Raw genomic sequence first — 15,072 nt, forward strand, 5'->3', positions numbered from 1 at the left:
TGTTCCATTCAATTGCATTCAAAGATGTTTTTTAATTCATACCTCTTCTGTTTGTATTAGACAATGCATGATTCAATTTAAAGTACTACATCTCCTTCATTATTCAAATGAGAGACTTGCTAAAATATACTCTAATGTCAGTCCAGCATGTTTAAAATGTCATCAAAGTCCAGCCACTATGGGATATATGTTTTGGCATTGCCGTTCTTTGAAGAGTTTCTGGAAAAACATTTTTGAGGTCCTTTCACATATGTGTGGTGTGACAATAACACCTTCCCCACACATTTCTATCTTTGGGGTCCCTCCCCCAGAGATCCCTATCCCAAAGGTACAAGCAAAGCCTATAGCTTTTGCCTCATTAATAGCCCGAAGACTCATTCCTCTACAGTGGAAATCTGAGAAAACTCACTCTTTCAACAGCTGGATTGGAGAAATGCTATCCATGCTGCAACTAGAAAAACTGAGATACAATCGAGCCAACTGTCCTGAAAAATATAATGCCATTTGGTCGACTTTCATTGAATATGTAAAAAACCTGAGTTCATCATGGAACTCTTTTTGTTTTTGGTAATGTAATTCTTCATGTTTCATTGACATGTCTATGAATGTAAAGGATAATTTGTTATTATATGTTTTCATTTATTTTTTGTTTACAATGTTTTTTATGTAAGTATTTGCTTGTTAGTCTACAGATTTTTTTAACTAGCTATTATTGTTACTGCATTCACTTTTATTATTATTATTACTGTTTTGTTTTTGTGTTGTTTATTTATTTATTTATTTATTTTTTTCATTCTTGTCACTCTTGTCTCTTGGTTTAGGGTGGGTGGGTAATATGGGTGGATGTAGGGAATAAATGGTCTTGTTTTTAAAATGAAAAACTATAATTAAAGCATTTAAAATAAAAAAAGAAAATAAAAAATATGTTTTTTCGTTTTTCTTTCTTACTTTCTTTTTTTTGTATTCAAAACAAGGCTTTTTCATAAACTAACAAAAACAATGATGCCTATTAAAGTGTAAAATAGTAAGACACTTTAAATATGAACATGTTCTTGCTTCTTTCTTGTTTTCCTCTACTCGTCCCTGTAGGAACCATGTAATTGGGGAAGTAGTGTTCCTGCACGGACGTATTTCACAGCTGGCACGCAGGTGTCATCATACAATGCTAGTAGTTAGCTTTTAGAACACAAGCCCTGCACAAGAACACAACAAGCAATTTGACTTCTCATACTACCGCTTGTCAAAGTGGTTGTCTGCTTCTCTAAGGACGTGTTTCTCGGATTGTGTGCTCTGTTTGAAGAGGCTCGATCGCTGCTCTGCTAGCAAACTGCTAACAACAGTATCAACAGCAGCCAACTTCACGTACATGCGTCTACAGCTGCTGTCATTTCAGGTGGCAGTGGTTCAACAGGAATAACTGACAGGTACATTTTAACTTATGTTTCATTTGTTGAATGTGTCAGCATGACAAATTTACCTCTGTTTCAGAACCATATGGTGGATTTAGTCGGTACCGTGCCTTCAGCATACATCAGGTACAGGTACCGCTAGTTGAATCAGAAGGATCAGCTATAGTTATACTGCCATGACTGCTTTTGACATTATGCAAAATGTACCTTAATTATGGATTATTTGGTGTATTAGCAAAAAGACAATGTTCAGAGGCTGATGGCACACGTCAAAAATATATCTAAGGGGGCTAATGCATCGAATGTGTTAAAGATCAAATGCTGTTTAATAAACAGGCACAAGCTTGATTCCCATATTACAGCTCTTAACCCTTCTGTTATGTTCGTTTCTCCAGGAACAGCAATAATGTTCCTGGGTCAATTTGACCAGGGGAATATTTAATTATCCAAAAGAGTCAGAACCCCAAAAAATCCCAATAAACATTTGTTTAATTTCATTATTAACTCCATTACTAACCATTTAAATCAATATTTAGTGAAATGGTGTTCTTTAATTCTAACAGATCATGGTTCCCGTCAAAAGTCATGCCAAAACCTGCATTCCTGCACTTTACAGATGAGGTCAAGAGAAAGGGAGAGAGTGTATATGTGTGTGATTGGGGTGAAATATGTCACACAGTTGCAAAGAAACAAATGCAAATATGTTGATTACACCTATTAAACCAGGCAGAAGAAGTTTCATAATGAAAACTTGTGAAACAGACTTGAATTCTTGTTGATGCCTCTTTATATCTGCTGCTGCAGGATAGGTGTCAGAAATAGTGTTTCGCAACAGGCTGCAGAAAAAGTATTTTTATTCCCTAAGCAAAAGATATTTTTTCTGTGTGTGAAAAAACCCTACTTTCACATGGACTTACAAACTGAAAGTTCCACACAGGAGCTTTAAATAATATAAATGGCATAGTTTAAAGGTGCACACTGAGCCCAGCCTGTTTGTTTAATGGTGAAAAGTCTTCCATGTGAATGCAGAGGTGGAAACATTGCACTTAAGGAAAGACCAAAGATTTAAGTATGTGACAACAGTCAAAGTTAAGAGACAAACAAACAATAAATAACACAAAGCTGGCTTCTGACGTTAAAATGTTAATCAGAGTTGTGTTATTTTACCATTCATATTTATGTACCTCTGTTTTTCCTTTCTTATAGCTTTCCCCCAGCAGACATCATGGAGCTCCAGGCTGTGTTGATGGCGGCCGGAGGGGGTTCTCGTATGACTGATCTGACATACAACACCCCCAAACCAATGCTTCCTGTTGGCAACAAGCCCCTCATGTGGTACCCACTGAACCTGCTTGAGAGGGTGGGCTTTGAAGGTAAGATCTCAAATGTTCCAAGTTATGGTAAATGGACTTGTACTTATATAGCGCTTTTCTAGTCTTTCTGACCACTCAAAGCGCTTTTACACTACTCTTCACACTCACCCATTCATACCCATTCACTCACTGATGGTAGAGGCTGCTACAGTAAGGGACCATCAGTGTTAGCTAATCTCATTCGTTCACATTCACACACCTCTGAACAACAGAGGGAGCAGTTCGGGGTTCAGTGTCTTGCTCAAGGACACTTCGGCATGTGACTGCCGGAGCTGGGATCTAACCGCCAACCTTCTGATTGATAGACGACAGACCTCAAGCCCTTTGATTGGTCCGCTGGAAGGCATTGTATTTCCTGCATATACAGCACTTTCGGGATCACTGCGCATCGGCTGTACATCGGCTGTGCATTACATCTCCTCTGTCGTCTCCTCTCTGTTCTTCCCTGTAATCATTTCTGTTTGTCACACTGCCCCCAGGTGTTTTGGCTGAGTATTGCTGCGCGACACGGACTCGTTGACACACAAGTATGTAGTGCTCACGTTTGCGTCAGCCACTGCTGCTTAGGGTCAACGCAGAAGTAGAAACCAGCCTTGAGAGTGTGCGATATTGACAAAGTGATATCTAGATATTTTGGTGGATTTAGCCAATAACAATAATCTCCGATCAAAGAATGTATAAAAATGTTGTATCATACAAGCTTCCCCTTGTTAATAGTATATTAGTTGTTAATGATATTATAAAAATAACTTATTTGATACATTTTTGCATTTAAAAATAAGTCCTTATCTATATCCTTTGCACTGTAATTTGAGAGAGTGATCATTATTCTTGCCAAATGTTTCCCTTCTTGTCTTGAGCACACGTTTGCTGAGTGTGTTTTTTGGTTGCTACCCAAGCGGCAACCTGCGGTCTCAAACTATGAAGCACATGCAGACGTGTTATAAACTGCAGTTCATCAAGAATCCACTTGAGGCTGGCTGCAGAAACACCGGAAACCACATACACACCAATTCAAAAAAGACGATCTTTGCAGCATTAATAAACATGTTTACAGTCTGGTTCAAAAAACAGCTTGGCTCTACGTAGCTAATTTCTCTATCAGCACACACTGTACGGGGGGACAATTTTATTCTAACACAACGGTTCAGAAGATATTAAGATGACAAGTTTTTGCCCAAATAAGGACATGACTGACATGACTCCCGGTCGGGAACACATAGCTGTTGGCTAAGATGCTCCGCCCCTTTACGTCACACGATGCCTGGTTGAGTTCTGCATTTCCAATATGGCTGCTGCCGTCGATTTGCTTCAAAACAGCTCTCAGGAACAGACGGGTGACGTCCCGGATACTACGTCCATTATTTATACAGTCTATGTCGCTACCGTAGCTGGTCGTTCGTGGTGGACTGCCATCTCCCGAAGCTTTTCATATGCTTCCTATTCTGTGCGGTCGTTGAATTATAGATACTGAAAAAGGTGATTGTGGAGCTGACTTTAATAGCAACTGCATGTACGTGTATGAAGTGTGCTGTACATGTAGTACAAACTGCACACTGTTTGTCAGCAGGATGTTTAGCTTTAACATACCATGAACATTTCACTGTCAAAATTTTCCATTAATGCTTTTAGCCAACCAAAGTAGTCAACTTATATTAAAAAAATAACAGCTTAAAGCATACAACACATGTTTCAATAACTCTTTAAATGGAGGAGTAGTTTGTGGGCAGTATGAAGTAGGTGGTTCCAAATACAGTCATAGTCGTCTTTTCTCAGTCTCACTTTTGTTCATTTCTAAGGAATGTGTACGGATGTAATTTTTTTTATTGAAACATTTGCTAGAGAAAACTCCTCCAGTTCTGATCCTGTAACATTTCCTTGTATGAGCTTTACAATAGTTCAATTTGATGATATTGGCCACATGTGAGCTGTTTGCCCTCCTTCCATACCGTGTGTCAGTGTGAGGGGTGGAAAGCGTTACAGGGGAGCACTGGCGCTCTTGGTCGGTTTCCACATAAAAATGTAAAGAAGCAAAATCACAGCCAGCACTTCGAGTGTAACTTTATGTGACTCACGTGGAGAACTAGTAACAAAAAGTGTGCTTACTTCATTATCATACGTTTTATGTGGAAAGAGGACCTTCAGTGGGGAGAGATTATCTCCTACTCAGACACAAGCACTGCAACAGTTTTCATATAAAATGAAATATAACAACTGTATAGATTGAATTACTGAGTGCTGATGTCCATGACAATTTCACTGTCATAACTATGTTAAATAAAGAGACAGGTTGAAGCATTTCCTCATCTTCTGTTCTATAAAAAGACAGATAACAGAGTATTTTGTAAGAGTTTATTGTTTTGACTGGAGTGAAGATAAACCTAAGATATTCATGTTACCTTTCAGAGAGAAATCAAGGAACCATAAACTGTAGCTCTACATGCAATCACTTATCTTTATTATTGATATGATACAAAATTGACTGTAAGAGGTTGGTCATACGTGACATGTGACATATCGATATGCAACTTTGAAACTCGAGCAGCGGCCTTGTGTATGTACTGACAGATTGGACCAATATTTAGTCCAGGCCGCATCTTGAAACCTATTTCCTTTTTTTCATGAAGAATAATTATAATACATTTTATGTACATACCAACTTTTTAAAACATGTTTACAAAGTGCTTTACTGAGTGCAAGACATAGCGAGATAAAACACAAAAGCACATGACAAAGGTAAGGAGAGCTAAAATGAGTTCAGTAAAAGACAATAATAAAAACCATGCAGAAATTAAAGTCAGTGGTGAGTGAAGAAGTAAAAGCACTTTTAAAAAAGTCTATTTTTAAAAGAGATTTAAAAGAGGACAAGGATGTGTCTTGCCTGATCTCCTCAGGCAGGTCATTCCAGAGTGACGAGGCCCTGACTGCAAACGCCCAGTCGCCTCTGGTTTTTAACTTCGCCCTTGGAAGTTCCTAGAGGGACCTGCCGGAGGATCTCAGGAAGCAGTTGAGGACATACATTTTAAGGCATTCGCTTACGTACTCAGGAGCCAGTCCATTTATGGCTGTAAAAGTGAGTGTTAAAATCTTAAAATCAATTCTAAAACCCACAGGCAGCCAGTGAAGGGAGGCTAAAATTGTTGTGATATGTTCCCTTTTATTGGTGTGTGTGTGAGGAGTCTAGCAGCAGCGTTTTGGACTAACTGGAGTTTTGAGAGGTTGTGTTTGCTTAGGCAGGTGTAGAGTGAGTTATAATAATCTAATTGGGAAGTGATGAATGCATGGATGACAATTTCTAGTTTATGGTGTGAAAGGAAGGGCCTGATCTGAGAGATTTTGCGTAGCTGATAGAAACAAGACTGAACTGTGGTGGAATGAATTCGAAAGCTGTTGAATTTGAACAATAATAAGACAATGTGATGCTTTGTTACATTCATGGTAGGCGATAGTTATGTTTATTTCCTAGAAAACAGGCAAATACACTTCCTTTCACTGCATCAAGTTTAAAACTGTGCTTCCTTCTCCCACTCTATTTCACCCAGTTGTCATCACATCATTGCCGTTGTCAGGTGTGCATTTCCTGTCTGGATTTACAGTCTCACTTTTTTTTGCTTCTCGTGCTGCAGCTTGCAGTTGGTCCAGAAACTCTGGGCTTATAAAGGGATTTGTTGCAGTGTGCTGTTCTTGCAGTAAACAGGGATTTTTGTTTTAAAAGCCTGTCTATACATAATCATCCTGTGTGGCCAGCAGTTTACTGTGTGCAGCCAGCTAGCCAAGGCCCTGCAATTTGATTTTTACTAGGCTGACACAGCTAGAGCGAACAAATGCCCTGTAGAAAAAAAAACACTTTATGCAGACAAGGCTAATTAGAGTAGACGGACTATGCAATGTTACTAGATTCATAAAATTGTCGTGTAATGTTGATACCAACTTTGTTAAAGCGGAGCAGTAGTCTCAGCACTGACTCTCAGAGGTGTTTTTTTTGCAGAGCAAAATTGAGCAATAATACAAACTTCACTTTGTAGGTTCTGAGGTTGTGAGAACAAGCCTCAGAAGCTTCAAGGAATAAAGTTAGATGGATTTGTGTGTTTTATTTTTGCCTTTGATGGGAATTTTGTTGAAAAAATTGATACTTTGGGAATTAATTCTACAGGTGCTTCTCTCAAAAGAAGCTTTCAGAATAAAGAAGTATTATCTTGACATTTTTGGAGCCGTCTAATTTTTTTACATCAAGTCTAATGCTAACGATTTGGGCCTTTTTGTTTGCAGAGGTGATAGTGATCACCACCAAAGAGGTCCAGAAGATGATGAGCACAGACCCGAAAATGAAACTGGACGTGAAGATGAAACTGGACGTGGTGTGTATCCAGGAGGATGGAGACATGGGGACGGCAGACGCTCTCAGACACATCCAGCAGAAGATCAAGGTGTGTGTACTGTGCATTGATAATCATTACTAGTTTTGGCAAAGAGCTAAATTAAAAATGCGCCAACAGACCATCAAATGCAACTGAACTAATAATAATAATAACTGGTATTTATATAGCGCCTTTCAAGAAACCCAAGGTCACTTCACAGGGTCAGGTAGGGGGTCTGGGGGGTAGGTGGGGATATCTAACGGGGAAAGGCCTTGAGAAAAAGCTGCGTTTTGACTGCTTTCTTAAAAGTGTCCAGGGTTGGGGCGCTGCGGATGTCGGGAGAGAGAGAGTTCCACAGAGTAGGGGCTGCCATACTGAATGCTCTGTCCCCAGAAGTCCGCAGCTTAGTCCGGGGGATGGAGAGGAGACCCAGGTCCGAAGACCGTAGGTTCTGGGATGGACTACAGTTTGTATGTTAAAAACTAACAAAAAAAAAACAGGGGCATATCACTGTTTTTATGCAAGCACATCAACCAAAATCCTCTAAATGATATAAATATGTCAGGGAAGGATAAAGTTTTCATTCTTATTACCCTCTTGTTTTTCGTATGGAGGCAACTTCGTGCAAGCTTTTTAACTTGCAATAGCTCATCAAACACTTTAAAGCAATAAAAAAGACAAACTTTAATTTCCTTTCACTCGCTAGCTCCCATTGTTGAGTTCACCCACTTTCACGCAGCTCACGCTGACCTTTCTTGTTGTGTGTTTTTGTGGTGAATGAAAGCTTGAACAGGAACCAGACTGCCATGAGTTCATGAACAGAGTTCAGATTTTCCTAAAGTTGAAGTGCTCCAGTGTTATTTAATTGCTGGCTCGTTAAAGCATAATGAGAACAAGATAAAGTGCTTATGTTGTTAAATGAAGAATGCTGCAAAGACCTTGTATTGCTCAACAATTTTTAATACACTATAAAATACCAATAAGCAGTGTTCTGAAATGAGAATTCTGTTTTCTTGTGAAATTCGTGTGTAGAAAGGTTTGGAGGTAGAGTATTAAAATGATGGAAACTAAGGGGGAGGTTTAAGGTGGGTGTTGTTTGTACTGCTGGGTGACCACTGATCCATGCCTCTCCCTCCCCTGAATGGTCAAGGCTGCTAAAGTGGCTCATTTCACCATTTTTAAATACACACAAACATGCAGAGGCACACACATCAACTCGCACTGCAACTATAGCCATGGCCCCCAACCCCGATTTCCAGACCCCTTCTGTATCCTGCCAGCCTGCTGATCCCTCCATCTCTCCCTTCATCCAGCTCTGTCTAAACACATGAGCTCATGGTTAAGACTTAAACTCCCTGTGCTGCCAGTTTACCCACTGCACCATTTATTCTCATCCGGCACATCTGTGCAACATTTGTGTTTGGGTATGTTGAGGTGTATGTCGTCCCTCTGTATATGCCATGGCTCTGACTGACCCCCCGGGACCATGAAGACATGTTTGTGTAAGGTCCTGTATAATTTAGGACTGTTGATGTATTTTGAAAATTATTTTTTCGTGTTTAAAGTTTGATTATCAGTGATTAGTGGAATTGAATTCTTCATTTTTTGGACTTATGTACACAAGAAATGTCCCATTATAAACAGAAAAGTCTTTCCTTTGCAGTTAAAAGAAAATCTGCGTTGACATAACAACACAATAACAACTGAGAACTCTGGAGTATGCATGCCAGACCAGTAGTAGGCAGTATAACTTTGTCATTGAAACACTACCAAAGAAGACCATGCATTCCAGGTAAACAACAGTTGTTTAATCAACGGGGGTCTCTGTACAACATGAATCACAGTATGGCGGCACCCACATTACCTCAACAGGAGTGGGACTTGATTACAAGAGAAATAACAGATACCAGGATTCTCAGAATTTTAATGAATTGGGGAAAATATAATACTGAAGACATCAAAACTATGAAATAATCTGGTTTTGCCATAATATGGATTACAACAGGAGTCAAATAGGGCTATCCATTCTGTACTAACCCTACCTCTGAACAACACAACTGATGGTCTCAAACACATTAAGAAGGCAAGTCATTCTACAAATGAACTCTTGACAAGGCTCATGTTAATTAGAAACCATTCCAGGAGACCACTTCATGAAGGAGACTAAGAGAATACCAAGAATGTGCAAAGCTGTCATGAAAGAAAAAGGAGGCTACTTTACAGAATCTAAAATATAAAACATATTTTGGTTTGTTTAACACTTTTTTGTTAATTTAATAATTCCATATATGTTCTTTCATAGTTTTGATGTCTTCAGTATTAATCTACAGTGTTTCAAATAATCAAAATAAATACAAACCCTTGAATGAGAAGGTGTTTCCAAACTTTTGACTGGTAGTGTAGCTTTTAGAACTGTGGTAGTAGAAGGTTCATATTAACATGAGATGTCACACTTCAATCAGTGCATATTAACAAGAAGGCAAAGTAAAGGACCTCTCTTTGTATCTCTGATCACGTGCTGAGCATGTGCCAGACTTCAGGTTATCAGATATAAGGGGCAGAAAGTGACGAGAGGTTGTTGTGATCCAAAGACTGACAAATGTATCATGCAATCCCCAACGAAATCCACTCCCAGCAGTCTTTGTTTAAATTGTCCCTCTAAAAAGTCTCTGTTTAGCACAAGCCACATCAAACGTACATTGTAAAGACATAAGTATCCCGCCACTGCAGCTCATTACATTCTTTACTGCAGAATTCGGCGGCTTCGCTTTTGAAAGCACATTTATCAGAGATTTTAAACGCCGAATTTGTTGTGACAAGTGAGTTAAATGTTTTTTCCTCTGGCGTTTGAATGAGTCTGTGCAGATTCTTTTATTCTCTTTGCCTGAGAGGTTTTTTTTTATAGATTCATAGTAAAACCACACACACAAACACACACATAGGCACTTAAACAGGACTAGCTCCAGCATGCTCCCATTGAGAATAGTCGGGTCCCTAATCCTTTGAGCAGCCAGCTAGATTAGAGGCATTGAGTTACACACACTCACCCACTGGAGGGTGATGAGTGAAGAACTGTAACTCTGGCCTGCCAAGTCCCAACACAGAGATCACTCAAACTGTCAAACTGATGCATGAGTACAGTATGGACACACACACTCACTCATCTCTTTACACAAACACACTCCCATGAGGGGATTTGGTGTAACCTATCAAACAAAATACTTACAGGAATCTCTGTACACTCTAGGTCATTCCTCCTGATCACTGAAAAGAGAGATTACAAGCAGCATATTTTATTTTGTTCACTCTGCAAACATGTGAAGTCACACAAAAGTAGAGGGATATGAGTGATTGTTGCCGAGCTCTTTCACAATAAGCCAAACCAGTGAAAGGAGTACTTAACATGCACCTTTTGCTTTGTATGCGTAAAGCCTCTTTGACGTTTTTATTAACATTCAGGCTTCATCACCTGAGTGTATGCAGGCTAAAAGAAATGTATATATACAGTGGAGTTGCTGATTCATTAGGTTTACCTTTTGTCTACATTTGTTAGTCTGCTTGTAAGACTTGAGATAAAAGGTGAAGAGAGAGAAGAGTGAGAGGTGATCTTAAGATTTTCCTTCCACCTCAAAGCGCATCCGCCTTTTTTCCCCCCTCTTTATGTGATGCGTCACAATTTTACCATTTGGCGTTCCAAAGAAAAGTTCATGTTGAAAGAGGCCATGTGTTTAAGAACAAAATGGCATGACAAATGATGTATGATTGCTTTCTCCATCAAACATAGACTTTTCATTGTCAGCCTGTATTTCACTGAGCTAAGTTGTCATTCATTTTCAAAAGATATATGTCAAGGTGGGGCTAAACAAACAAATGGGTTATAAAAAGGAGGTAAGCGTACTTCAAAATGATGTTATTTGATTAAGAGTATTTGTATGAGATCTTCTTTAGACATTGAGAAATAAATATATTACACATCCATGAGGAAAAAAAAAGAATTAAGAGCTTTCTAGTAAGATCAGTTTCAGTTAAAAATAGGGATGTTTCAAAGTGCCTGTCCGAGTCATTCAAATAGAAATTTAAATTCCAAATAACCGACCTGTCTAAAGGTAAGGCAACACTCAGTCAGAATTTAACTAAAATGTATTTAACACAGTTAAACACAGGATCACAGAGTCTCAACTCAACTTTATTTATATAGCACCTTTCACACATAAAAACATGCAGCCCAAAGTGCTTCACAGAATAACAGAAAGACAGAAAACAACAGCATTGGTAAAATTATAAAAGGCATGATTATAAATAAAATACTTCAAAATAAATTAGATTAATACAGTAAAATTAATAAAATAAGTGAGAGTAGAAAGAAAAGTTAAAAATAAGGTAGCGTTAACAAAATCAGATTAACACAATAAATAAATAAATAATTAAATAAGATAAATAAATGTTAAAGCAATGATTAATATGAGAATGATTAAACGAATAATACAGATAATAATAATTAATAATTAATAATAATAATAATAATAATAATGATAATGATAATGAAGTCCAGTGCTAAAAATAAATGACTCCAAATTAAAAGCTAGATTAAAAAAGTAAGTCTTAAGTTTACTTTTAAAAACACCAGAGAGCTCGCCGTTTTAATGTCCAGAGGCAGAGTTCCAAAGCTTAGGGGTGTAAAAACAGAAAGCTCTCTGGCCGGTGTGAGACACACGAGAAACCTTTAAAAGGTATGCATTCAAGGTCCTCAGTGATCGGGTTGGAACATAAAATGACAGGAGATCAGTGATGTATGGAGGAGCAAGGCTGTTAAGAGCTTTGAAAACAAGTAAAATAACTTTAACATCAATTCTAAAAGAAGTCTGCTGGTAAACACTAACTGGTAACATTAGCAGAGCTAGCACCATCAGCCTTTGGTCCTCTCTGCAGGTTAACGTCCTATCAGCTGTGCTGGTTACTCATTGCTCCAGTAGAGTAGTTATATGCTGATATTTAGCTTGGTGATATAGTGTTAGCAGTTTAGCATTTGATTTGTATTTTACAAGTGGCTGAAGAGGTTGTACTTTTGTTTACCAGGTATTCATATAAGGGAATGGTTCGATCCTAAAGAACTTGTTTATAGGTTGCAGACTGGTTGCTGAGTCACATTGGGATTAACAAACAAAGCATTTTGTTTCTTTTTAACTCTAAAAAATGTTTATTAGAAATGTAATCTACAACAAACTCAGCTTTATTTATTAAAGGACTTCATCTTTCCAGCACATAAAAAAGGACACAACATTTAGTCCTCAACTTTTGTTCCAACAGATCAAGATTGTGTAAGCAGTAGTTTCGGCTGGATGTCGGCCACTACTGGGACAAGTGTGTGTGTGCGTGTATGTGTGCATCATTGTGTGTGGTCCTGACCTGTCCAGAGAGTCTGGCTGTTGAAAGGCTAAAGTGTCTCTGTCTCTCCAGCTGACTCCACTCTGCTGTCGCCTGTGCCTGTGTGTGTGCGCCTGTGTGTGCGCCTGTGTGTGCGCCTGTGTGTGTGTGTGTGTGTGTGTGTGTGTGTGTGTGTGTGTGTGTGTGTGTGTGTGTGTGTGTGTGTGTGTGTGTGTGTGTGTGTGTGTGTGTGTGTGTGTGTGTGTGTGTGTGTGTGTGTGTGTGTGTGTGCCTGTGCCTGTGCCTGTGTGTGTGTGTGCCTGTGTGTGTGTGTGTATCAGAAGGATGAAAGAGTTGAAAGGTCTCACAGTCTCAGTGTCAGTAGATCTTCTGCAGACAACTCCAGCTCTGCCGTGGCAGCTTCCTGTCGCCAGGTCCACACCAGGTTATGTGAGGAGTTACCTCTAGGTCAACTACATGACCCTTGACCCCACTGATACAAGCCCTCTCCTCAAACATGGACACAAACAGAACTTAACCAAGCTCTTTGATATCCAAACAGAGTTCTCATTAATTACAGCATGAAGTACATTTCCTCTGTCCTTGATAACTGTAAATAGATGCTTCAAATCAACTGGTGGTCTACATGAATTGGACCTCAGACCTACATGTTTTTGAAATGCAGGTTAAAGAGTGCCACAAGCTAGTTCTCATTTCCTTTAAGTTTAAAGGATGTGTTGTGTAGCAGTGGACAGTCAAGAGTTTTTCTTCTGTTCATTTGTTGTTTATCAGACTGATCATTTAGTATGATGATCCTATGTTCTGAAATATTGTAAGCTACATCCTTTTACATGCACTCATACAAAAACTTTGTGTTAGAAAGTTACAGAAAATGTACTAAATGTAGCTTAGCCCTTATATTTGATGACAAATGAAAGTGAAGTCTAGTCTCGCCTGCCATCATGTCTTTTGCTTCGGTCTGTATTTTGTTAATTTTTTTCCTATTTGCATTCCTGCCCTTTTTTTCCCCCATCTTCCCCTCCGTCACAGACAGAGTAAAGATGTCGCTGTCATGAAGGCGGCTGGTGCTAATGGTGGGATTAGTTCTCATGCTGACAGCCTTCATCACTGGACAGACAGATGGATACCGCACACAAGCAGACACACACAGAATTGGGCGCAACCGCGTGCTAACACACATACACGTATGTGGACATGTTACATGACTGAGGTTTTGTGCTCCCTGTTGTTAGAGTCAGAGTAAGTGATACGTGAATGGAATTCACAAGCTGTGTAATAATATACAGTTTAAAACCTGTTAGGTTTACATATAGTTTGAGTTCTAGTTTAATAATGATAATGTGTCCTTTTTGTTCTTTTTTTTAAAGTTATATTGTTGGGGTATTTTCACCTTTATTGATAGGACAGCTGAAGAGAGAGAAAGAGAGAGAGTTATTACAGCCATGTTTTTGGACCATTTCTTAGAAAAATACTCAAAGCCAGTAAGTCAGGCTTGCTGCTTTGAGTGAAAGAGGAGATGAGGAAGTTGTTTTTGTGATATTGTTAGTATTCACCTGGAGAATATGAGAACCTGGGCTGAGTTGATATAAACATATCTGCATTGACGGGGTTAGTAGTAGCCTTGATTTTAATTGAACCACTTACCTCTGAGCATTGTTATTTCTCACAATGACTGAAAAGTAGGCAGTAAAACAACCATTGGATGATTACAACTCATGAAGAGAAGATTTCATATTACGTATAAAAGAGGCAGAGTTTGAGCCTCCTAGCCAATAGCCGTGTGTTCCTGTCTGGGAGTCAAGTCAGTCATGTCCTTATTTGGGCAAAAACTCGTAATCTTAATATCTTCTGAACAGTCACGTTAGAAAAAAAATACAACCCCCATACAGTGTGTGCCGATAGAGAATTTAGCTTCGTAGAGCCAAGCCATTTTTTTAACCAGGCTGTAAACATGTTTATTAATGCTGCAAAGATCGTCTTTTTTGAATTGGTGTCTATGTGGTTTCTGGTGTTTCTGCAGCCAGCCTCAAGCGGATTCTCGATGAATTGCATTTTATAACACTTCCGCATGGGCTTCATAGTTTGAGTCAGGAGGTTGCCGCTTGGAAATGACACATAATATGTGGACCTGTAGCTGTATCTGTTAATGTATAACATCTGTAACAATCACTGTAGGCACAGTAGGACTATCTTATACTAGGGACATACAGTACGAGCCTTGTGGATTTATATTTCCCAATTTTGTGAAGTTATGTTAAAAAAAACATTAGTATTTGAAAATATATTATTTATGATTGTGATAATTATGATTGATTGATTGATTGATTGATTGATTGATTGATTGATTGATTGATTGATTGATTGATTGATTGATTGATTGATTGATTGATTGATAGATACAGAATTCAAATGAAAAAAGTATAAATGGTCTCAATTGTGCTACAAATTAATTCCTATACTATGTGTTCTGTTTTCATGTAGGTTTTTTTGCAGTATTGTTTAGTCCAATAATCTTCTTCATGCTTGTTTTCCTCTCTGTTACTTAAG

At 38.7% G+C, this 15,072-nt stretch overlaps 1 protein-coding gene across 1 annotated transcript in view; it reads left to right on the plus strand.

Annotated features, from left to right (window-relative positions):
* Positions 1-1,108: 1,108 nt before the first annotated feature.
* Positions 1,109-15,072, plus strand: part of eif2b3 (eukaryotic translation initiation factor 2B, subunit 3 gamma) — a 38,488-nt gene continuing 24,524 nt past the window's right edge. The window contains exons 1-3 of the mRNA XM_034703658.1: positions 1,109-1,424; positions 2,616-2,782; positions 7,052-7,209. Of these exons, the coding sequence (XP_034559549.1) occupies positions 2,635-2,782; positions 7,052-7,209 (306 nt within the window). The 5' untranslated portion in view covers positions 1,109-1,424; positions 2,616-2,634. The remainder of the gene's footprint in view (positions 1,425-2,615; positions 2,783-7,051; positions 7,210-15,072) is intronic.

Source organism: Notolabrus celidotus, chromosome 15, assembly GCF_009762535.1.
Source record: "Notolabrus celidotus isolate fNotCel1 chromosome 15, fNotCel1.pri, whole genome shotgun sequence".
Classification (NCBI taxonomy): Eukaryota; Metazoa; Chordata; class Actinopteri; order Labriformes; family Labridae; genus Notolabrus; species Notolabrus celidotus.